Here is a 24,971-nt window from a genome sequence, read left to right as displayed (position 1 = left end):
AAATGACACAATACTTCTAAGAATATATACTAATATATTTTCTTCATAATATGTCCATTTTGGCTGGGTAATTTGGGCATTAATCACCTGTGTACATGAGGCATGTCAAGCTTTTCTCACTTACTCAGATTTAATGTCACTTACGTGCTGCTGTTGTAAAGTAACATTTTTGCCTGGTATTACCCAGTATTACTCTCTCTGTCAAGACTTTCCCTCTGTCCTACAAACAGAAACAGTGATTACCATGAATAGATTGTGACCAAGCAAATGCAGTGTTGTGTAAATAATTTATGTGTAAACAAATTACATTTTCTCTACACGTTTCTGTTCCCAGAAAAGCTGTTTCCATCCGTCACAGCCTCTTTTTATTTTACTGCCATCTAGAGTAACCTTCTGTCATCAGCTACTTGCCTCTTCAGTTCTCAGCCATTCACTATTCTGCTTCATTGTTTTCCCTGTTTTTCCTCTTGAATTCATTGCATTAGGTTCAATTAAAAATGTTCTGAAAAAAAAATCCTTCATCAGCCCTGTTTAGCAGCCTCCTCACTTCCTCCTTAGTACATGAAGTATGTTAGTATTCCCTTGGTTATCTCTATCCAGTCTGTATGGCTGGACTGCTTTGTAAAAGAGTTGGCATCTAAAGCCTTTCACAAAGAAGGATGGGGAATGCTAAAAAGTAAAAAACAAGAGAGAGAGAAAGGATCCTTATACAAATTGTGTACTAAACTAGAGTGGTTCAGCTGAGGGATGAGGGAGACTCCCCCAAGCAGGAACTTCTGTTGAAAGAGATAAACTGAAAACAGACAAAGAATATGCTTTTAAAGAATCTTACTGCTAATAAAACAAAATCTCTGGACATCTTCCTTTTCCAAATATCACCCTAACAAGTAGCAGATTTTAGTTAAAGTATTTAGTGTAGACAACTACAGCTATAAAGTGCTAACAGTCTTGTGGCTCCTTTGCAGCGTTCTGGTTGTGCAAAGAAGAAAGTTGTTGTTGCCCGAGTAAGTAACACTTTTCTTCTTTTACTTTTTGCCTGCTTGTAGGATTTTAGACCTAACTATACCTAACCTGTCTTAAATATACCTAATTTTTCCCTAATCATGTTTATAGTAGTCAATATCTTCCTGCATGAGGGAAAAGGAAAATAAAATTACTTGGGTATTTGTTCTTTGGATGAATCTCTTTAAAGAAAGTATATATATGAGAAAAAAAAAAAAAAAGAAAAAGACATAAAAATCATGCTTTGAAGTATAGCCTAGCTCAAATTCCTGTTCTTCATTAAGCACATACAGATTTGGTCCTAGCTAAAGTTAAAATTAAATGAGTATCATACAAACAAAGGACAGCTAACATTTTAGCTGAAGAAAGATAGAATAATAAGTAAGGAACAGTAAAATTTCCTATTTTATGATGCTCATAATAGGATATACAGATATATCTGTACTGTATATTTGCAAGCCAGACTCAGTAGGAGCCTTATAAAAATTGTAAGCAAATAGTCTTTTATTTTATAATAATGCATTCCTACTCAATGCACACAGTAACGGGTCTAGTGCTCTAATAAATAAATAATATGGAAAGAAAAAAATACCTATCAGTGATCACAGAATTTTCATCTCCTCATTGTAAATGTTATTATTCTTTTACAGGACACATCACATGTTCTAAGCAGAAGAGCCTATGATGTACAGGTAAACCATTCCTGTCCCTTTTTTTGAACAACTGCTGGTAGTAGTAAGCTTCTAGCTCCTTGTGTATTACCTACAAAAAAAGAGAAAGATCTAATGTCCACAAAAAACAACTAATTCTCTTTAGGGTTAGGTCTTTCTTCCCAAATAGAACTATGTCTTTTATTTTATTACCCTTACAGATATGAGTATTTTTTTTCCTTCACAGAATGCCTCTTCTCCTTCAAACGGCAGCCACTCTGACATGCAGGTAATAATGTACTGTCAACTGCATAATATCAAGGGGACTTCTGATAAACTATAGATCATTTTGAAAGTTAGGTTCCAGTAATTTTTTTTGAAGGATGCTATTTTGATTTGACAGCATTTCCCTATAATGTTGTAATTTTGTACAGTTGTAAATAATGATATTAGACTCAGAAAATACAGTTTCTTCTGTTCCTTCACCCCACTAACCAGGTAAGAATTGCAGGTGTTTCTTTACATAACATTTTGTAAAATTACTCTGAAAAGAACAAACTACTTATTTTCAGATTCTTATTTTAGAAACATCCTTGCATTCTTCATTGCAATGGTCATACATATAATTGTTTCATTTTGCATTTGGTAAGAAGGTACATTTTAGGGATTGCGTACTTCTGTTACAAAATTAGGTCCAACTTTCATGTTCTGTAGGATATACAGAATATATGCTGTAGCAGTGCTTATATTAGAGAATTATGTGAAATTTAACTGATCCAGAGTGGCACCTTGTTCTGTTTTTCTTAATATCTTGGATTGCTACCCATCCTAGGGGTTTGAAATCCTGCTACACCAGCATTATGTAGATTTAACAGTAGCATAGTCCTCTGTCTCAGAGAGTTTGGAGTTTAAATCAGCATTGCAGACAATCTCTGAGCTCTGGAAGGTAAGAGTTTTCTTAATTAGTTTCCCTAATGCCCATTTCCTGTGAATTTTATCAAGTTGCTTAATTAGGTTTCATTCTAATTTATATTTTTACAAAAATCCAACAGGTTATGTTAATTGGTGCAGGAAGTAATAGAGTTTATAATAGTGTTTCTCACTACATAGTTTTGTACTTTAGATTCTAATAGAATGCTTTAATAAAATATAATTGTTTTTTTCACAGGGCGGATCATTTATTGCAACCAGTGGATCAAGTAATCAGGTCAGGATTTTCCTTATTTTTAACTGGTCTTCTTCAGATAGATTCCTATTAATTAAACTAATTAAATTCAGAAATCAGACTTTAAGTCGTTTTACATGGAAGATTGGTGATGATATGCATTAATTTGTAAATGAAGTGGCCCTATTCATATTAAATTTATCAGAAATGGCTCTCTGAAATCACTTTTTAGCACTGTTTCAACATAACACGTATTTTACTGATGATAGCATAATGGGATTCTCCTCAATATCTTATACTTCTCTCTTGCTGAGGCATCTGTCATTGGGACATCCCACTGGGAGATGCATTATCAGCCTGACTTCCAAAGCAAATGTTAACAGTACACATCTGTGCTGTCCCCTCATTTGTTCTAGGTACAGAAGTCATACCTTCTTTATAGTCTCACAGACTTTCTTCCCCTAAACAGTTTTTGCAACTGAAATAAGATTTTATTTTAAATTTTCACAAAGCAATAATTGGGGTTTTTTTTGTTTTGTTTTTTTGTTGTTTTTTTTTTAATTTGTAGGGTGGTTGCATTTGTCCTGATGGAAGCAGTGGTCATAGACCGGTAATTATATTTCTGAGTTTATACTTCCTTCTACATAATGGAGTGCTTTTAATCACTCACCTGTAAATATGGCCAGTTGGTTAACACTAAATATTAATGGTGATTTCCTTAATATGAGTAGAACCATATACAATTAAATGAAAGAATAAGTTCCACTTAACTTCATAATTACCATTTGACCACTAATTTTCTGTAACTGTTCTTGGTGATCCACATGCTCTGTCACTTAACTATTATGTGCCAATTATTCATTGTGTTCAAAAACCAGTCAATATACTTTGCAGTAACCACAGTTCTTAGTTGTATCCAGCTTAGCTTCCTTGTATTTCTCACTGGTGCAATAAAATGCTGTGAATAAAAATATCAAAATTTGATACGTATTTCAAGATATAATCTCTTAAATTAACATTTAAACTGTTCTTTCCTATAAAGAGAATAATTGAAATTTCAATGTCAGCTGCACTGGATAAACTTTTCTCTTAAGCAATGCCTCTGGTCCAGGAAAAAGGCCAAGGAATGTGTTTATGTGGACATTATAGACTAGCTCTACCAGGCTCCTGGCTTTTAAAGTCACCTTGGATTTTAAAGTAACTTGTCTTCTATCAGGATATGTATTCCTGAATCTTTTATTGAAGCTGTATTTGCATAAACTCATTTGAATGGTATAGAGTTTTCTATTTCAACAAGAAGCATTTTGTTAATTATTCTTTCTGTAAAAAACTCCCACACTATTTAAACAAACTAATTGCATAAAGAAATTACTGCTTTCTGAACTTATTAACTTAAAATACAGCAACAGCAATTTTGGTCAGATGCAATACCACCCCTTTCATCTAATTGAGGCTAAGCAGTAATTGTGGTTTACATGCTTTAAAATATAAACTAGTCCATTAAAATAAATAATAATGAAACTTCATTGAGGAAAAAATCTTTTTATTTGTTGCATGACTGTACAAAAATCCATTTATAAGGAAGGTGGAGACCTTTATGCAAGATTTTTTCATTCTAATAAACATTTTTCTTTGCATGCTTTAATTATTGCAAAAAAAAAAAAGTTTTTAACAGAAATCCAGCACAGCTTGGTTGAGGAGAGTGTATTTAGTTGCTATCAACTAAAGGAAATTTTCAACCTGAAGAAAATAAGACATCAAAATAGGACAGATTAGAAAACCAGTTCTCAATGCAGTTGTGTCAACTTTGATGCACAAGAGACTTATTTTCCAATTTGCAATCGTATCAGCTGATCAAATTAATTTATGATAAATTATGTAGCAGTAGATTTGATCTTTGCTTTCATGGTCTTATCTTCATTTTCTGTCCAGGGCCCTCTACACATGGCAGCTCACAGTAGCACGTAAACAGATTGGCCAGGACAGGTTACATTCTAATAACAGTTAAAAAGCAAGCTCTGGGTAGATGTATATGTACACATAAACTACCACTCCTAAATCTTACAGAAAAGAGAGAGTGATCTACTTCCTAGGGCAGTGCTCACAGCACCAAGCCTGACAGAGTTCAAGAAGCATCTGGCACATGGTGTGACTCTTGGGGCTGGTCCTGTGCAGGACCAGCAGATTAACCTCAAAATTCTCTTGGGTCCCTTTCAACTCAGTTTATTCTGATTCCTTGAGAAATTCTTGCAAAAATCCTTCTTCTAGATTTAAAGGCTGCAAGTTACCAAACAGTCTCTTTAAACCTGGAGAATATTATAAATTAAGAGTCAGAGCTACACATGTTTAAACCATCTTGTTTCAAAGGAAAAATGTATGTGGATCCCCAAATTCCTCTCACTGCAATTATTTTGCTTTTTCTCCAAGCTTTATTTAAAAACAAGATCTTAGTCTACAAATAGTCTCAGAGGAAGCAGTCTAACCATAGAATAATGCTTCCCCTATTTTTATAGAAGGGGGAAATGGCAGTTATAGTGAATGTCAGGAACTGGTAAATAGTCTTCCCCTTTAAGTGATGAGCTGAAAAACATGCTCTCCTAAATACTCTTTACACTTTGAAAGTCCAGTATTCTGGCAGTTTTTAAAAAGGCCATCAAGGTAATGATCATCTATAAAAACACGGAGTCTGCAAGGTATGACATAGGATCCTGAGATTAGAAAAGGAAAACTAAATGTTAGTAGTACTTTCAAATGTTTTAACCTGAACAGGAAATTACAGAACCTGCTACAGATGTCCTTATCTATAAAAAAAGTACAAACCAGCATTCTGTTTTAGTCGTTGCTGTAAAGTTTTATTTGAAAGAATAGAAATTCACAGTAGAGTCACATGTAAATGTCTGTTTGCAAGCAAATAGCTAGTCTGTGTTTCCATTTCAGGGAGCCCCAGGTTCTTCATACAGCACATATTCTGGTAACCAGGTAAACATTCAGATAAAATGCCCTATTCAGAAACTCCACCTAAAACCTTCCCTGAAGAAGTAGCCAGATATAAACCAGTAACCCATTCTGTCTTCTGCACAGGGAGGGCCTTACTACTACCCTGGAGGATCCTATGGACAGGTAGTAGCTCTTCCTCCCTCACCAAGATAATGCAGACTCCCATCCTCCCGGACCCTCACTCCCAGTATTGTGGGTGCTATGACATATTAAATTTCAGACCTGACTGTTATCCCTTAGAGCAGAAAAATTAAATCAACCCTGATGTATCCTGGTGGTGTGAAGCTTGACAGAACAGTATAGAATGGTCTCCGCAGTTTCTTTGCAGAATTCAAATTTCACCAGGCCAAGAAAATTGCTCCCTGAAAATTTCTTCCACTTTAAAAACAATGGTCTTGAGTTTTACTTAGGCACATAAAACTTAGCTTAAAATTGAGAGAAAGGGTAAAGTGAGAACCAGGTGTGCAGGTATTTAAACTGTCATCTTCAAGAAAATAACTGGTCTGTGTTTTCCTTTCAGGGTGGCCCAAGTTCTTCCCATGGTTCTTACTCTGGTAACCAGGTAAATATTCTGGTCACTGTGCCTGCTCAGGAGCAGCCTAAAAGTATTCTTTGAGAGAACATTTAACTACAAAGCAGTAAATTTCTGTTTTCTCTGCAGGGAGAGCCTTCCTACTATTCTGGTGGATCTTATGGAGAGGTAGGTGCTCTTTCTTCTTTATAAAGATTACAGACTTTTATCTTCATTCCTATATTTTCAATATAGTGGCTGCTGTGAAATATAACACCCAAGAGTTGACTCTATCACAACACCTAATAATTCTATCAGCTGTCTGTATGTTACAACAAGCAATCTGTCAGAGAAAAAGACTAAATTGTGCTTCCAGCTTCCATGGAATGATCTTTCATCTAACTAAAAAATTAGTGATAAGAAGTTCCTTCTTGTTCAAGAGTACGACCCTGGATTAAGATTTAGATCCATTGGTATTTACACCATCCTGTTTGCAAGCAAATAGCTAGTCTGTGTTTTCATTTCAGGGAGCCCCAGGTTCTTCATACAGCACATATTCTGGTAACCAGGTAAACATTCAGATAAAATGCCCTATTCAGAAACTCCACCTAAAACCTTCCCTGAAGAAGTAGCCAGATATAAACCAGTAACCCATTCTGTCTTCTGCACAGGGAGGGCCTTACTACTACCCTGGAGGATCCTATGGACAGGTAGTAGCTCTTCCTCCCTCACCAAGATAATGCAGACTCCCATCCTCCCGGTTCCTTCACTCCCAGTACTGTGGGTGCTATGACATATTAAATTTCAGACCTGACTGTTATCCCTTAGAGCAGAAAAATTAAATCAACCCTGATGTATCCTGGTGGTGTGAAGCTTGACAGAACAGTATAGAATGGTCTCCGCAGTTTCTTTGCAGAATTCAAATTTCAGCAAGTTTTACTGCCTGAAAATTTCTTCCACTTTAAAAACAATGGTCTTGAGTTTTACTTAGGCACATAAAACTTAGCTTAAAATTGAGAGAAAGGGTAAAGTGAGAACCAGGTGTGCAGGTATTTAAACTGTCATCTTCAAGAAAATAACTGGTCTGTGTTTTCCTTTCAGGGTGGCCCAAGTTCTTCCCATGGTTCTTACTCTGGTAACCAGGTAAATATTCTGGTCACTGTGCCTGCTCAGGAGCAGCCTAAAAGTATTCTTTGAGAGAACATTTAACTACAAAGCAGTAAATTTCTGTTTTCTCTGCAGGGAGGGCATTCCTACTATGGACCTGGTGGATCTTACGGACAGGTAGGTGCTCTTTCTTCTTTGCAGAAATAACAGACTTTTATTTTCTGCCTGTTCTGTCCTCGAAAGATGGAAAGTACTTTCTTGGGAGAATCAAAGTAATCAGCTTTTAAAAATTTTCTTTGCAGGGAGGGACTTCTTCTTATGATGGCAGCAGTGAATCCTATGGTCAGGTAAATAATCTTTTTTTCCACTTTGTGTAAATGTTGCTGAGGGCCAATACCCTGGGTGAAGTAAATATACAGCTACATCTGTATTTCAGCTCTCACTATACTAATGAAAGTGATCTTTTATTTGAGGAATGAGTGAATTGTATGTACTTTTACCTAAGTAGCCTGAAAGTTTATAGGGCAGTAAAAGCTGGGGTGCCTCCAACCTTTATGGGTTATTCTTTTCAACAATGCTAGCTTTGAGTTACCTGCAAGATGGAGGTCTGTTTAAAAGTGGAATTAGAATTTGGGTTTAAAAACATGTAACATTAGTATTGTACAGGCACATAACTCAGTTGCTTAACAGTTCTGATAAGCAAGTAAATAATTATATTTTTTAATCTGCGAGAAGATCCCTACAGCAAGGAGAGAGGAAAAAAAAAAAGGCAGCACCTGTTTGCAATATGAAAATTATTTATGTTTTCTGAACAGGGTGGATCTTCTGTATATAGTGGTTCTGAGGCTTACGGCCAGGTAAATGTTATTTGTCTCCTACATCAAAAGTTTAAACTTGCTGTGTTGGTTTTTATGTGTACTGGGTTCTATGCTTCAGTTATTTTTAAGTGACCATGACCATGAAAATGCCATTTTAACTTTTTTTTTCTCTTTACCTTTGTAGCAACTCAAAATGTTTCCATAATTCAGAATGTTTCCAAAATTCAAAAAATTATAAAAAAATCATAAGAGAACATGATGCACTATACATGCTGTTTTTCACTGTGACTAGCCCTGTGACTATTCAGTGCTTTAACAACTTTATTGCTCATATGTTAGCTCATTCAAAAGGAAAATAATTCATGCATTTACTTGACATACCTTACTTATGCAGAAGCTGTTGAAAGTTTAAATAACGGGATTTTTTAATATTAAGAATGATAATTTTGCAATTTAACTTCATTGAAAAGTTTCTCCCTTATAAAAATGCATGTTTACAAGGAGGGCTTTTTCCCAGCCTCTTCTGCTTAAGCCTCTTTTCAGGTAAAGTTAAATATTTTTTCTTTTCTTGCACATTCCCTAGTTTAGGTAAAATTTGAGTTTCTAAGCACTTAGCTAGTTTTATTCTTCTATTTTGTATACCCCACAATTAAGAACATGTAAGAGAATTTCTTACATGAAAATAAATGTTTTTCCATTATTTTACAGGATTCACCTGCCATGGGAGCCAGTGAAACTGAAGATAGTGTAAGCATTTCTTCTCAAAAATATCAATATCTTCATTCACTACCTTCTAAAGTATCTAGGTGCTTACACAGACCTTTACCTTATCTGATGTCACGTGATTGTGCTATACATGATAAGAACTTCACAAATTAAAATTGCAGTTACAACAGTTCCAACTTCTACCAATCAAACATTTTTTTAATTTGCTGTTAGAAGTAGCAGTTACAAAGAAAGCTCTTTTTATTTCACGATTTCTATCAAAATTCAATATTTTTATATGACTACTTCTCTTTCCATCCCAAATTAGCACTACATTTTGTTTGTTTTTCCAATGCCAGACACATGATTCAAGTTCCTTCAACTACATATTGCATAGGAATGGTCTGTTTTCATGTAGTGTGGTGACAACTGCCTGCTTTTCTTTAAAAGATGCATTTTCTACTGACTAAAGTATATATTCTATTAACTCTGCTAAAGCCTGTTATAAGACTTCACAATTTTTAAGTCTTTTCCAGGGTCCTGGTTAGTAGGAAATTGCTCTCTGCAAATAATTACAAATTCAGCTGTGCACTTTAGTCACAAGTATACTGTGTCAATAGTTTCAATGCAGTTTCTGAACCAAATCTTCTTATGGATATTCAAGAAAGCTAAAATATGATACTACAGAGGGTCCAAGAAGCCCTCTGAAAAAAAACTAAAGTGTAACAACAGATGTGTACCACATTTTGGTCTTTGAAAAATCAAGACAGCTTTGCAAATGCTGATGTTTTCCCCTGCGACATTCTGGAGGACATAAAATAGATTGAGATGTGACCTCATTCCTTTATTTCACTATAACAGGATTCAGCTTTCAAAAGAAAGAAATGCCATTCTCCAGAAATGAGCTGAGAAAGAATTTGCAGACTGCTTGTCCTACAGCCTACATCTTCAACCTTCCCACAAGCAGTACCTCCCTTTGCTTCCCCCCCTTGCTTGGAAAGAAGCAGTAATATTTTCCATGGCAGTAACCAGATTCTGGTCTTTTTTAGGATTCCTCCTCAGCATCTGGTGGCCGCCAGAGTGAACGGGTAAGCGATCCCTCCTTTATGTAGTGCCAGGTGCCAGCCCAGTGCCAAACCTAAACTACATCTCCTGTGGAAAGCCTGAGGCAGTTCCAGTGTGGGACAGAAGCCCTCAAGCCCATCAGGAATGAGGATATGGTTAAAGAGTTTAAGTACTGCTAGAAATCCCAGCTGATGCTGAGGTGTGCTCCTGAATCTCAAGCTCACATCACAAATGTGATAGCACAATTTACTTGTTCAGGTCCTTGTACTTTTTAAATAATTGTTTGACTGCAAAGAGCTTCAATACCACGATTTTTCCAGCACTTATTCTAAATGCAACCCTTTGCTTGTTGTGCTGTATGACTTACTTTGAAGGCTTCCATTTTCCTATCATTTTTATATGGCACATAATGTATTTATTCTAATGACACAGACTGAGAAATTATTTTGTTGGAGATTTAACTCTTTCAACTGTTGTATCCTAAAGATATCTTCCACCAAAAGAACAATTATCAATAATCATGAAAGGCTCTTTTATATATAAAGACCGTAGATTTTTTTTATTTTTCTTGAATAATCCATGACAGAAAATTAAGGCATGTGGAGAAGAAAGGAGGAGTGTTTTTCTTCCACTCTGATCTTTCCAGTTTTTGGGGTTTGGTTTTTCGATGTAATTTCATTTTAAATACATTTTTCCAGGATTTTTATTCCCCAGGAGGCAGCCAGTCAGGTGGACATGTAAGCATCTATTTTATTTATTATTTGCAGTTCTCTTTCAAAATGGCTGTACTATTTAAAAATTATCCCAATGAGTAAATGACACCAAACCATTAATTTCCTAGAAATTCTCATGACATCTGGCATCATGTCTTGTGAAATCAAATTGAAAACTGTTTGAATAAAAAAATTAAAAATTGTGTGCGTAGAACAGTCTTGTTCTCCATAAGTCATTTCAAACAAAAATAAATTTGGTCTTCTTTTTGCAGGGGTCATCTTCTCAAAGTGGCAGCTACTCCAGTGGACAGGTAAATACTAAATCTTTGTATTTCTGACCTGAAGTATTAATCAAACAAAAGTTTGAGGCCTCATATTGTATTACAGCAATTTTTAATCTGTGAATGAAAAAGACTTGTTCATACTTCCTTACATAGCTCTATATAAAATTCCAAATGCAAGTAGAGTAATCAAAATACAATTACTGTATTAACTGATGTTTTAACATCAGGAAAAATGAAAGTAATAAATATTTGGCATTACTTCATATATTTTAAATATAAAGCAAGTGATTTTTTATTTTTTTCAGGACTCATACTCATCTGGAAGCAGCCAGTATGGTGGGCAGGTGGGAAATTTTTCTTCTTCACTGTTATTGTGAGGGGTTTTCCCCCAATGTACATATTTCAAGAAAATATTACCAGATTAGCAATACCTAAGTTTCCAGACTACTCTGTGGTTTATTTTATCCTCATTGATCTTTCTATAGATAAAATTATGCTCTCAACTAATATCAACTTTTGAAACAGTTAAAAGTGTAAAAGACATTACTTTGTATTTAAATGCACGGGTCACAGAAAAATCTTTAAACAAGAATGTAATGTTTTCAGGGTTCATCCTCCTCAGGAGGCAGCCAGTCTGGTGGACAGGTACGAACTTCTTTCTCCACAGTCTTCAGCCAGGCTTGTGTCAGGGACTCTAATTTATTTCTCTCATCTTTCCTTTACAAGAACTGTTTTCCTTCACCAGGAAAACAGAACTGTCCTTCTTGCCCAAAGCCTCAGCAACACATAGTTTTCTTTTGCTTTTTGTTATTTGGACATCCAGCAAGCCAGAGCATCCAGCAGTAATTGTTTGGCACATGCATGCCAGCTTCTGTACCTGCTTTAGTACTAAAGTTCATGCATATTGAAAGTGTAGAGTGAGACACCGAATGGTGAACTCCTGGCCACTTCTCAGTTAGTTTTATCTGAGTACAAATCACCTGTTTTCTGTATCATCTGTAACATGAAACTGCTGCATGTACTCCAGGCGCTCTGGCCTGTTAAGAAAAAAAAATTGCTTTCTATGGTACTACTCAGAATTTTGTATTCATCCTTTTGCTGAGTATTACTTTAAGGTAAAAAGTATTATATTATTTTTATGGTAAAAATTGTAGGTAAGAAAATTTGAAGATAAAAAAATGAGCATTTTGTTGCCCCATCAGAGCAATAAGTGCAGGAACAGTTGCATAGGATGAAACAGACTCAGTGCTAGAAGCTGGGCAGTTAAAATGTGGCTTTATGGTTTGCGTGCCTGGGGTGGTAGAAGTAATTTGAGTTGTAGCTAGGACCCATTTCATTCCTGTGCTCTTGACATCTCAAACACTTTCTGCATTCTTTACAGGGTGGATGTGATTGTTCTGGGACAAATTCTGTAAGTGCTACTTGTTCATTATACATTTTCTTTTACTAAACTATTTAACTGAAAAAATAGGTGAGATCCTATTTATTTCCAACTTAATTATTTTAATGTACTCCAAAATTTACATTAATTGTTCCTTTGGTGAGTTAGATGGTTCTGATATGGTAGGAGTTATTTCTTACCATGCCAAGTTTCAGTGTTACAGAATCATTGAATCATTTAGGTTGGAGAATGCCTCAGGTCCAACCAGTAACGCAGCACTGCCAAGGTCACCGCTTAGCCATGTCTCTAGGTGCCCCATGTACAGGTCTTTTCAATACCTCTGGGGCTGGTGACTCAGCTTCCCCAGCAACCTCTCCAGTACTTGATAATCCTTTCTGCCAAGATATTGTTTCCTAAAATCCAATGTGAGCCTCCCCTGGGGCAGCCAGAGGCCATTTCCTCTGGTTCTATTGCTTGTAGCTTGAAAGAAGGGACCAGCCCCCACCTGGCTACAACCTCCTTTCAGGGAGTCATAGAGAGCAATAAGGACCCACCCGAGCCTCCTTTTGTCCAGGCTAAACAACCCCAGCACCTTCAGCTGCTCCTCACAAAGCTTGTGCTCCAGACCCTTCCCCAGCCCCTTTCCCATTTTTGGACACAATCCCACACCTCAAGGCCCTTCTTTGAGAGGCCCAAAAGTGAGCAAGGATTCAAAGTGGCAGCTTCATCAGTGCCCAATCAGTGTAGGGGGACAATCCCTTCCTTAGGGCTGCTTGCTGGCCACATTATTTCTAATAAAAGCCAGGAAGCTCCAAAGCTGGCAGTGAGCTGCATCTCTGAGCAGTGATGTCAGTTGCTATACAGTATTTACAAAGATGTGTATCTCTTCTCAAAAAGCCAAAAAAAATTGCATTAAATAGCAGAATTAATTGACAAAAGACCTATCATGAAACCTAAAATAATATCCAGTCTATAAAATGGCCAATAGTAAAAATTTGTATCAAAAATCAATCTTTACAAAATTTAATACATAAACAAAACAAAAAATGGAGCGACTTCTCATTTGTGTCCATATTAAATTACTTAAGGACTATGAAATAAGGTAATCCCTGTTTTCAAAGCAATTAATATGTGGACAATCAACATGTAGCATGTAAAGGACATTTCTGCACCTTGGAAATACTCTTATTTCCTAGGCAATGAATTATAGGTAGATACAATATGATACTTCATGATTTATGGTCTTCTGGACCAAAAAAGGGCTATTTTATCTATTGGCAAATTGATAAAGTAAGTGAAGTATAAGTGTAACTGATTTCAGGCTGTGATATTCTTCCTTTGAAATGCCATGAAACAGACATTCTAAGGTTTTGTTTCATTTATAGTTTATGACCAAAGACAAAGGCTAATTTTTCTTTTCTTGTTTTCCTTTATAGGGTGGATCCCCTACTTTAGTCAGAAGTGATTCCTCTGCAAATGTAAGAAATGTTCATCAGCTTTTAAGTTTGTTCTCTGTTTGCTTTATCAATATAATGGCTAGAGATGATAAAAAGAGACAGTGCCTAATAGGAGTCATACACTTGTGAAAATAACTTACTCCGGTTACAATTAAAAATACACACAGGACATTCTTTTTAATTTTAACTAAAAAATGCACACAGAACTTTCATGCAGTGCTCCCAGTTTCCCTTTCCATTTGAAATAGTTTTCACTCAAAGAGAAATCTTACAATGAAAAATGTTGTTACAAACACAGGTAGATAACAGTGCAAATATTTACTTTGGGAGTCAATTCTATTGGCTTCCTTGGAATTATATAAAAAAATCCCCCAAGGATATGGATTTATGTGATTTTACTGCTCTTTTTTCCCCAGGGCACATCTTCTTTTGGAGGCAGCCACTACAACAGCCAGGTAAGCATTCATTCCAAAAAGAATTATTTACCACTGCTGAAAATGATTGTTAATTCATTCAGTTAAATTCAATTTTTATATAGGAACTGGGTAAAAAGAACAGAAGCCCAGCAAGTGAAATTCATCATTGAGTTAGATATGTCCTAAAAATTATAACAATGGATTTTTTAGCCAAGAGTGCCCTGACTTAGTGAAACTTGCAAAATGAAGCTTTGAAAAAAAACCCAAACAAACCAAAAAACAACCAAACAAGTGTGGGGAAAGAATGAATCAAACTGCATCATTTTGAATTCCTATTTGATCTAATTCCATTATGAAGAAAAAAAAATCCAATCTCCCCTCTTTAAAGAGACCTTTTGTTGTATGAGGTTTCAGCAAATTTTCTTAGTTTGGTTTTCAGAGTCCTGTTGGTAGGTAATATTTTACTGCTAGCTCTGGACCAGCATTCAGCTTTCCAAATTAAAAAACTTCATTCTCCAGAAGTGAGCAGAGAAAGAACAGGAAAGAATTTTACTTTTACCTTCCCAACCTGTCACACAAACAAAGCACTACGTCTTTGCCTTCTACCCTTGCTAAGGATCTCAGGTATTTTCCCAAATTAGCTTGCTCAGCTGAAATCCTAGTTATTAAAGCATTCTGAAAGCCCTGCTCACCTGTCTTCCCTCTCACCTTGCTCTCTTGCTCCTGTTGTCCTGGCAGAGTCATGTTTTTATTTAAGGAAATCCTACTGCAGGTAATTCACTCAGCTGGTATTCTTTACAGGATTCATATTCCTCTGGAGCTAACCAGTATGGAGGACATGTAAGTTCTTACTTTTAATATTTTATATTATATTTTTAAATAAATAGTTGACTCACATTAAGGACCTCATTTTAATATATCAAGAAAATTGGCAGTGGTCTATACTCTGTGGTAATATTGTGAATTCAAGGAAGACAAAAAACCAGAGTTTATTTTGGGATAATTACACACAAACACTCTAACAAAATATAGGTGCCTTTGCCACTTCTTTCCATGAATTAGATATTCAGAAATAACTAATTATCAATTTTTTTCCAGGAGTCATCTTCTTATGGAGGCAGCCAGTATGGTGGACAAGTAAGCATTTTAATAGTCCCCATTTTTGTAGTTTATTTACTGTCCACCTGACTGACTCTATCTTAGCTTTAATTTAATCCAAAATCTCTTCAGTAAATCTTTCTCTGTAGTGTTCTGATGCTACTGTAATTAAACAAAACAAGTTCAGATGAAGATCATTATCTGAGACTAAGAAAAAATAGAATGTGAAATACTTGGCTGACTCAATTGACTCTTGAAATTTGCAGGACTAGATATCATGTCTCTCTGAAATAAATCAGCACTTTATGAAGCTAACCATAATCTTTAAAGCCTCATGAAATGATTCTATGCATTTATGAAGCAGGTGTAAAAAGTTTCAGTTTCCATTTTTTGTTTATTTTCAGGGTTCACGTTCCCCAGGAGGCAGCCAATATGGTGGACAGGTAAATATTCTTCCCTTGTAGCATCTACTACTTTATCAAAGAGATTTGGCAGTTTTCTGAGTACAAGAATATTTTAAGGAGATTGGGGTTTGGTTTGGGGGGTTCCGTCCATTTTTTGTCTAATTTGTTGCTAAGTATATAATGGTTATAAATGTATGGGGTCCCAAGCCACAGCAGAGTTTTTAAGATGGAATTTCTGATGCACCATGGTAAATGCAGATGAGCCTCAGCCATTTTGGCAAGTGTGGTTCAGTCCACTGACAGTTCTGGAGGGAAGGAAACTGAGTACTCCTTCACATGGAGCGTGGTTTAAAGGAGTTCAATGATATGGATATAGAGATTATTCAATTCTTTTTTGTTCAGGGTTCACCTTCTTCAGGAGGCAGCCAGTATGGAGGACAGGTGAGAATCTCTTCTCATTCTACACCAAAACTTGGTACTTTTATATTGATTGAAAAAATACTTTTTGAAAAAATCTGTTTATCTGATAAAAGATAGGTATCTAAAGATATACGCTTTGAAGCAATACAAAACCTGTGGGGATCTGCTGCCTCTGTTATCTTAAATGCAGTTCTGGCCTTGTTCTACCCTCCAACCTGCCCTGTTGCTGTCAAGGTTTCTTATCTCTAACAGTAAGGAAGCAGATTCCTCCCTCCTCTACCTCATTTCCTTCAGAAAAATGCAGTATCAGAGTTGATATCTGAAAAGCAGTATGGTTAAAAATGGGAAGAGGGGAGAAGGTGAGGACTTACTAAGACTCCTCATGCCCCTGTGAAATGAAAGATGACAGATAGAGTTCCTGGTGCTGCCTGGAGGTATAGCCTCTAATATGGAGTGACACTCAAAGCAATAGGCTGAGTGTTTATCTTCCTGACATTTTTCATTGTGCAACAGAGAAAAAAAATAGTGCTTCTTTAAAAAGCTCTTAAAAAAGCTTTTTGATTTGAGAAATAATTGGCACCTTTGCTACAGGGTCCATCTTTCTCAGGTGGCAGACCTTATGGAGGACAGGTGAGAATTATTTTTCTGTTTATGGGCTGTTTTCTCCATTGTTTGCCTTTTCTTTTTCTTTTCCTTTTTCTTTTCTTTTTCTTTTCCTTTTCTTTTTCTTTTTTTTCTTTTTTTTTTTTTTTTTTTTTTTTTTTGTGAAAATCAGAATATTTTTTAAAGGAGTGTCTTACAGCAAAACAGTGTTTAGGCAGAATAGCTGAATACCTGACTCTGCTGTGTCAGGCCACATAAGCAAGGTATGGAAGGCTACTGTGAGCACACAGTCCAGGGCAGCAGCACTACCAACACCTGCCTGAAGCTGACTTTGATTCAAACTTCATTGTTCTGTTTAAACAGCAGCCACTGTAAAGGCTCTCAGTGGATTTCAGTATGGTTACAAAGTACATGTTCATGTCTCTGTTGCACTTAAATCCAAGGAAGACAAAAATGTCATTTTCTGTGACAGGTCATGAGCTAAAGAATGTGCAACAAGTACAAATGCTTTTTCATTTCTTTAGGGTATAGCTTCTTCAGGAAGCAGCCAGTATAGTGGACAGGTAAAACCTCTACTTTCATGGTACTTGCAGTTTGGGTACACAGCTCATCAGGAAAACAGACTGGTATTTTTTGCAGAAAAGGAACATTCTGAGATAGAATAGCTTTAAGCCAGACTGTAGGTGGATTTGCTAAATATGAGTTTGGAATATCAGATCACATTAAGACCAAATGACACAGGGGCCTGTGACACGGGAAATGTCACAGCATGGAAATGTTTCTTCAACATATCATGGTTTAAGATAATTTTTTGTGTTATGTTTAAATGGAAGCAATTTGAAATTCTGAGAACCACAGAGAAGTGAGAATGTTACTCAGTAACACACAAGTAATTAAGTTACTCATTTCTTCCAGGGCTTTTCTTCAGGGGTCAGGCAGTCTGGTGGACAGGTATGTTTTCTTTCTCTGTATGGTTCTGCTAGTGTCATATACTCCCAAATTGCTTTGTGTAATTTGTCTTCACAAAAACTGTTTCCAGTCACACATTTAATCCAGATTGCGTGTGGAAAGTGAGACAATGAATAGTGGACTCCTGGCCACCTCTGAGTTTTACCAGTGTAGAAGTTACCTAATAGGCCTCCACTGAAAGTCATCCAAAGAGCACTGCATGTATCTGTAAGATCACAGAGTATACAGAATTGGAAGGATCCATCAGGATCAGCCAGTCCAACTCCTGGCCCTATGCAGGACACCCCAAGAATGACACCATGTCCCTGAGAGCATTGTCCAAACACTTCTTGAATTCTGACAGGCCTGGTGCTGTGATCACTTCCCTGGGGAAATTCTAATTGCTCTGGTATCCTCAAGGAAAAATAAAACATAAGCAGTATTACTATTCAGAATGTTTTACTTATCCTTTTGTGAGTAGGTTTTTACTGTAAATTTTAAATGAGAAGTTAGAAGATTCTATTTTAAAATTCGATTAGTAAGTGCACAGCTAGCCTAAAAGGGCAGGGAAGATATAAAAAACCTTCCTTTTTAAATGGAGCTTGATAAGTTGATGAGTAGTGTTTCATAATCCATTTTCTTAGAGTAGCAGAATATGAGTTTGATTTACTAATTCAGAGGCCTATTCCAATCATAGACCCAGGAAAGTAAGTTTGGTTGTGTTTTGTACAGGGTGGGTGTGTGTGCCCCGGTGGAGGTTCAGTAAGTATTTTTTGTCTTTATATATTATTCATAGTATGTACTCATACTGGAAAATTCCCAAGGAGCTACACTTATTGAAATAATTCTGTCTGTCAAGTTCTATGTATGATGAAATCTTTTTCCACATTATGCTAAAATGAGAAATTAATTTTGAACCTGCTAAAGGCAAAAATAATAAGTGATTTGGAACCACAGCATTGTATTCAAAATGAGCTACTCAGTTTGTAAGAGAGGCCTGGGACTTTTCTAAGAATCTGTTTCACAAATATCTCATAGTGTACCTGTTGGCTTTTGGACTTTGCTCTTATGATAGTTATTAACAATATGATTGAACTAGTGAAACTTAGATTAAAATCTTGGCTTCAAATGCTTTCAGAATGGGGTAGAGAAACACATTTGAGAAAATTAAAGCTATTTCCATTTTTCTGTCTAACTCGTATATTTCCTATTTCTTTGTAAATTCCTGGAAAAAAAGCCAAAAAAACCCAAAAATATAAAAAACATCCCCTAATCCCCACTCCCCCCATTCTGCTGAGATCAAGTTAATTTACTTCTGAAGGAGGCTCAGTTACCTGGGTTTTTTTCAGTGCAGTCAAAAATTTCTTGGATCACTACTTCTCTTTATTGGTCTATGTAATGAAGCAAAATGACATGCCCAAGTATATAACCCATGGTATATATGCCAGTTCTGAGAATCAAAAGTGTTGAAAACACTCTAATATAAATTAGAGTTTATATAAATTAGAGTTTATATATATAAATAGAAATTATATAATAATAATACTCACTTATATACATGTTATATATATATATACATATATTCCTTGACATATAAATCAAGACGAATCAGAATAATAGTAAGCAGTGTAAATGACTTGATCACTGCAATAGGTCAGTTTGTTCTCTTGGATTTCCTCTGTGTGACACTGAAATTATCACAGAGTAAACATTGCTGTTTCTATTGAATGCAGGGCTCTTTCTCAGGAACCAACTACCATGGTGGACAGGTAGGCAGTTTGTCTCTAGCATTTACACAGACTAGTTCCTCAGGAATAAACATGGCTCGGTTTTCACATGTGCCAGCAGCCATTAAATATTGAGCTCAGTTTAGTCACAGAGATAGGTAAAATAATTCCAGAGAGTGCAGGGGCTTTTATTCAATCACAGTTGACATTTCAATTATATCCTTCTATATACAAGAGCCAAGGTTTTACTTTGTAGTTATAGAAGCTTTCTTACCTTAAAAAATTACTGAAGAATCATTCATAGGGTTCATCTCACTGCATAAATCAACAATATGATGTGTGCATAATTAGTCATTTGCCATTGCATTAGTAACTGTGTAAAATTCTGCCAGTTAATCAGTGTCATGAGTATTGTTTATATTATATTAGGTCCAGGATCTTTTTTTGCCATTTAAAAATTTGTTGCTATTAAAAAAATTGTTTATAAAAAAATTGCATTCTTTTTATAGGGTTCATATCCTGGAAGTAATCAGTATGGTGGACAGGCAAGCAAATTTTCTTTGTTTTCAAGATCTTACTTCTATTTGCAATTTATCAGCTGAAAAAATATGCAGTACATATACTGCCAGGTTTTTAGGGTCATTTTACTCCTAATAAATATTTGAAAACAGGGACTGTCAGTAGCTGGAGTATACTCAAAATAGAGTAGCACGAACAAATTTCCATGCAAAGAAATTCCATAGATCATAATTTTAGTTGTTTTACCTCAGAATGCCTCTTGGAAAATTTGGTACAGAATAAGCCAATAGATACTGCTTAAAAAATATAAATTCAGGTGTGTTGCACACAATAACACTACTTTCCTCTTCAGATCACTTCAAGACTCTTCCCATTAAGCATGTACCTTATGCAGACTGTTTGCCACTGATTCAGAAATGTTACTAGTGCAAATAGCTGACAAGTTAAATGCATGACCAACTCAAAAGATGGAGCCTATTTTCATTAGTATTACTGTGTTTGCAATGTCTCACTCTACCATGGTAAAAAAAATTAATTGTTTTTTTTTCCAATGGCAAGCATTGGTGTTCAGTATCACTCTATTAAAAAGATAATCTCACGTAGAATGGAGAGGATTCTTAACACTGCAAATAATTTTTCCCCTCAAACTACCTAATTGGTAATATTAACAATGTTTCTACAATAATACACATGGTGCTCTCTAAACATGCCTGACATAATAGAAAATCACAAATAAAAGTCTATTTTTTTTTCTCTTCAATAGAGCCATATGTAAGACACTTTTGATCCATTTATTTGTGGAACAGAACAGTCTCAGCAGGTGTTTTGTGACTGTTTGCCCAATTTTTTACTTTCAGTTGTTGAAGAACTTCGAGGCATTAGATCAGATTAGATTGTATCTTTTTAGATTAATATACTTTCCAGATTATGACTGAGATCTCCTGTAAGAAGTCCTGTGATATTTCACTTTGCACAGAATAATAAAAAGTAACCGCTGTTAATTTTCTTCACCTTTTTTTTTTAATAGGGATCTTATCCCTCACGAGGCAGCCAGTATGGTGGGCAGGTGAGTATTCTCTTTCCATCCCATCACTTCAAACTCTTTCCTAACACACTTTATAGATTGGGTCAGTTACTTGATGCTAACTGATACTTTAATTTGGCCATTTTATTAAGTTTAAACAGTGGAGGTAATATGGATTGAAGTTGTTTCAGTAAGGTGAATAAAAGATTTGGTTACAATGAGTTACTGTTCTGTGTAAAATATTCCTTGAACATACTATAGTTGCCAGGCTGTATTTTATAACACTGCTTTCTTGATTCTTGTGGTATGTAGTACAGAGTGCCAATTTTAAGCATCCCATTTATGATTTTTGTTCAAAGAACACCCAAATAAGCTTGTCCTAAGTACTACAGAAATTGTCTCAAGACAGCGATAGATGATTTTACATTCAATTAATACAAGTTTGATGTACTTGTTACAGGGCTCATATCCTTCTGGAGGCAAACAACATGGTAAACCAGTAAGTTCAAAGCATTCAAATTTACCTTTCTCTTTTCTTATACACCTGCTGAAAAAAAAGGTATCAAGTTAGTTATAGACTAGACAGAGAATTACTTTAATATGCAAAGAGTGGCACATGATTTACTTATCTGGGATACTCTCAACAAATGCAAACACAATATTTATTTTCACACAGTTTTGAGACAGCACTTTACTGTGTAGCTGAACTAGTAATCACAGAAGGAAACCACTGGATTTATGTGTGTGTGTGTGTGTAAGGAACTTCTGAACAGCTATTTCTGTTTAAATTCATAATAATAATACACTTTGTGCTCAGAGCTCAGTTTTCCATTGATTTTGTATGCATTTATCTTAAGTATTTCTGTTGTGCTTTGAAGAAAACACTTTCTCTTTTCAAAGGAAATAATAGTTGCCATTTAACTATGCATATTTTCAACTTCTACCATTTCAGACTACTCTTTTTACTGTGTAATTTGAACCTCACTCTTGCCATTCAATGGCAGTTCATACAAATGTTTTAGCTTATCTCTTATAGAAAGGATGTATTTGTTATTAAAAAGTGATCATAAATATTACATTTTCTAATACATGAATCCTAAAGGGGAGACATTTTCAGTATGTATTTGATGGCATTTCTTAAAGACCTAATGATTGTAAAATTTCCTGTTGGCAATGCCATTCAAATAAGCAGAGCCACTTCATGAAAAAACTGAATAAGATGCTTTCAGAACATCTAATTTTTCTGTACCTACTTTTATTTTCAATTACCTTTCTTATTAGAGTTTTGTTTAAGTAGGGGCTATATAGTAAAGGCCTCCTATAATTTGACTTTTTTTTGTTGGTGCTGTCTTTTTTTTACCCAAAATGTAACCATAGACTGATACCATGAGAATTATGGTTTAATTGGACCTTATTATTTTTTCTATTCCATATATTAAACACAACTATAAACCAGTTCTTTTTTTTTGAGAATTTTGCATAAAATTTTCCAATACAACATTTGAAAGAACACACATCACAGAAAATGTGAAATATATGTATTTCAGATAAGGTTTTGCCTGAGATTTTTGGATGACTGGATACAAAACAGTGTTCATTCTTCTCTGGTCTTTAATTACAGATAGCAAGACTATTTAAGCACAAATAGAATTAGAGGCAAAAACAGGTATCTTTTTTCAGGGTTCCTCTTCCTCAGGAGGCAGTCAACAAGGAAAGCCAGTAAGGATATTCTTCTTTCAGTATTCTGCAACCAAATTAGAAATGGGGATATTGGGTTTTAAGATAGGTAACAATGAGGGTAAAATTTTAAATTATATTACAATAGTAAATATATGAGAAAAATTATCAATGAAAATTGGAATATTTTGCTCAAGCTTGAACCTTAGGGTGAGGCAGCATTTATTCCTCCCACAGCAAAGTTTTTTACTCATAGGAACATGGTTGGGTCATTCTGATAAGAATGATGCATTTATATAGCAGGGTAATTGTTTCAGTTTGCAACTCTGTAGTTTAGACACATTGCTTTGACCCATTCCTCTGAAACTCTTCCTGCAATAAAAAGGACATAGCTGTGCTTATTTGAGACCATTCAATTCAAATAGGGGGGGAAAGTGCAGTGAAAATGGTAAAACCAAAATCACTATCAGACCCTCTTATGTCCAGGGCATTTTCAAGACTGCTGTGTGCTCTTTGGACACGGCCCACTGCAGCCTTGTAGGACAAAATTAAATGGTTCATAATTATTTCACAGGGTGGCTCTGGCTCAGGAAGCACTTACTCTGGGAAACCGGTAAGAATACTTTCATTTTCTTTTCTCAGTAAACAAAGAGCCTGGGTGGTGTGTAGAGAAATTTTGGGATGACTTGGTCTGAAGAGAACATTCTCTGTTAATATTAGTTTTACCTTCCTCTAGAACAACTTAAAACCACCCTGTGGGTTAAGCTATTAAAATCTTGTTGATCACAGGAAAAAACTGTGTTAGAAACCATTGGCTGGGAACATCCCTATAAATTTGTTTGTTTGTTTTCAGCAATCACCCTACTCAGGCGGCAGTCAAGTGGTAAGAACTTTTCCTCTGTAGTTTCTACTGGTCTCTTCCTATAAATGTCACAGAAAACTGAAAGCTGTCAAATTTCCTACATCTGAATAAATGTTGGAGAACATATGTGCAACATAATAAATTAAATAGTCTTAAAAAATGAAGAAAAGTGGGACCACATAGGTGCTTTATGCTTTTGACCCTATCACTGAAAAATATGTGTTGATAGAAATGTGGCACATGATCTTTTGACATCAGAAGTGTCTATGTAATAGACAGGGCTAATAGAAAAAGGTTTTTCTAAAAATGTCCATGCTTTTATAATAGCAATAAAGAGAACTATTTAGGAATGAGTTTATCAAATTTCTCTCTTTTTTTTTTTTAATAGAGCTCTGCTGGGAAACACTCAACTCCCCAACTCCTGATGTTATTCAGTGTTTTGAGTGCCTTTGCTCTCTCTGCTGCTGTATCAAAATGGTCTATATGAACTTCTGTGGTGTTACTTGACATCCTAAACACTGATTATAATCTGTATTATTAATTACTTAATGTATAAAAAAATGCCATTAAGTCAAATTGGCAGATGCTACTTGGCTGTTATGTTGCATGTCTAGCTGGTATGTCATGTCCCTCATTAGTTTACCTCTGGTTTTAGTCATTAGTAGTTCTCATTAGTTGTGTCAGTGTTTTAGGCATCATTTTAAGAGAGCATATGGTACCCTACCTATAAGATATGTTTTTATTTCCAATAGGGAATGCAATGAACACCTACATGAAATGATTGGTGTAACAAATGAATACTTAGGGAAATATTTGGTTATTAGCCAAAGTGGACAAGGTGAAATAAATTGTTGTATATGCAAACTGAGCACTGTGCCTGGTAATCATGGCATCAGGTAAGGCTAATGTATACTTCTTAAGCAGTTCTCCATGGGACAGAAGAAAAGATACTGAAGTAGTATCAGAGTATTGGTTTTAGTATTTTGTAATCAAATGTAAATTCCAAAGCAAAAAAAAAACAAAAAAACTTCACAGGACTGAATTTTTTTGGGTTAATAAAGTTTATTCATTAGAAAAATGAAACAGATCAAAGACATCATGAACTCCATTCAAACCAACTGCAAATACCTAGAGTTCTGTAAAGAAGCGTATGAGGCATATGTACTCCAGATCAGGCTGACGAACTAAAATCTGCTGAAAAATAAAGCCTTTTTCCTTGAAGGAGTAGAGAAATAATTAAATTCATAAACCTAATACCATCTTGGCTCCCTTTCTCAAGTATTTAGTTTAACCTGTGGTACCTTGTGTATCTGAAAAGTTAATTTCGTGAGTGCATCTACAAGCAGGTCCATCAGTGTGCTTGCTGAAACACCAGGGCCCTTTTTTCGAATTCAGTTCCTCACCCTGCAGCAAACTCT

General features: G+C 35.5%; 1 protein-coding gene across 1 annotated transcript; it reads left to right on the top strand.

The window, feature by feature from the left end:
• Positions 1–811: 811 nt before the first annotated feature.
• LOC135451270 (keratin, type I cytoskeletal 9-like) lies at positions 812–24,642 on the top strand. Its single transcript, XM_064720317.1, has 40 exons — positions 812–1,004; positions 1,653–1,694; positions 1,900–1,941; positions 2,821–2,859; positions 3,386–3,427; positions 5,755–5,796; positions 5,899–5,937; positions 6,335–6,376; positions 6,476–6,514; positions 6,853–6,894; positions 6,997–7,035; positions 7,427–7,468; positions 7,568–7,609; positions 7,735–7,779; positions 8,248–8,289; positions 8,959–8,997; positions 10,005–10,043; positions 10,719–10,757; positions 11,006–11,044; positions 11,323–11,361; positions 11,624–11,662; positions 12,399–12,428; positions 13,835–13,876; positions 14,272–14,310; positions 15,073–15,111; positions 15,370–15,408; positions 15,774–15,812; positions 16,176–16,214; positions 16,785–16,823; positions 17,321–17,359; positions 17,712–17,747; positions 18,477–18,506; positions 19,478–19,513; positions 19,981–20,016; positions 21,018–21,056; positions 21,475–21,513; positions 22,695–22,733; positions 23,266–23,304; positions 23,545–23,574; positions 23,942–24,642. Exons 3-40 carry the CDS (start codon positions 1,936–1,938, stop codon positions 24,038–24,040), a joined length of 1,503 nt encoding a protein of 500 aa, XP_064576387.1. The 5' UTR covers positions 812–1,004; positions 1,653–1,694; positions 1,900–1,935; the 3' UTR covers positions 24,041–24,642.
• Positions 24,643–24,971: the final 329 nt, after the last annotated feature.

This window comes from Zonotrichia leucophrys, chromosome 8 (assembly GCF_028769735.1).
Source record: "Zonotrichia leucophrys gambelii isolate GWCS_2022_RI chromosome 8, RI_Zleu_2.0, whole genome shotgun sequence".
Lineage (NCBI taxonomy): Eukaryota > Metazoa > Chordata > Aves > Passeriformes > Passerellidae > Zonotrichia > Zonotrichia leucophrys.
Note: the sequence above shows the minus strand (reverse complement) of the source record. Positions and strands in the feature narration are given on the sequence as shown.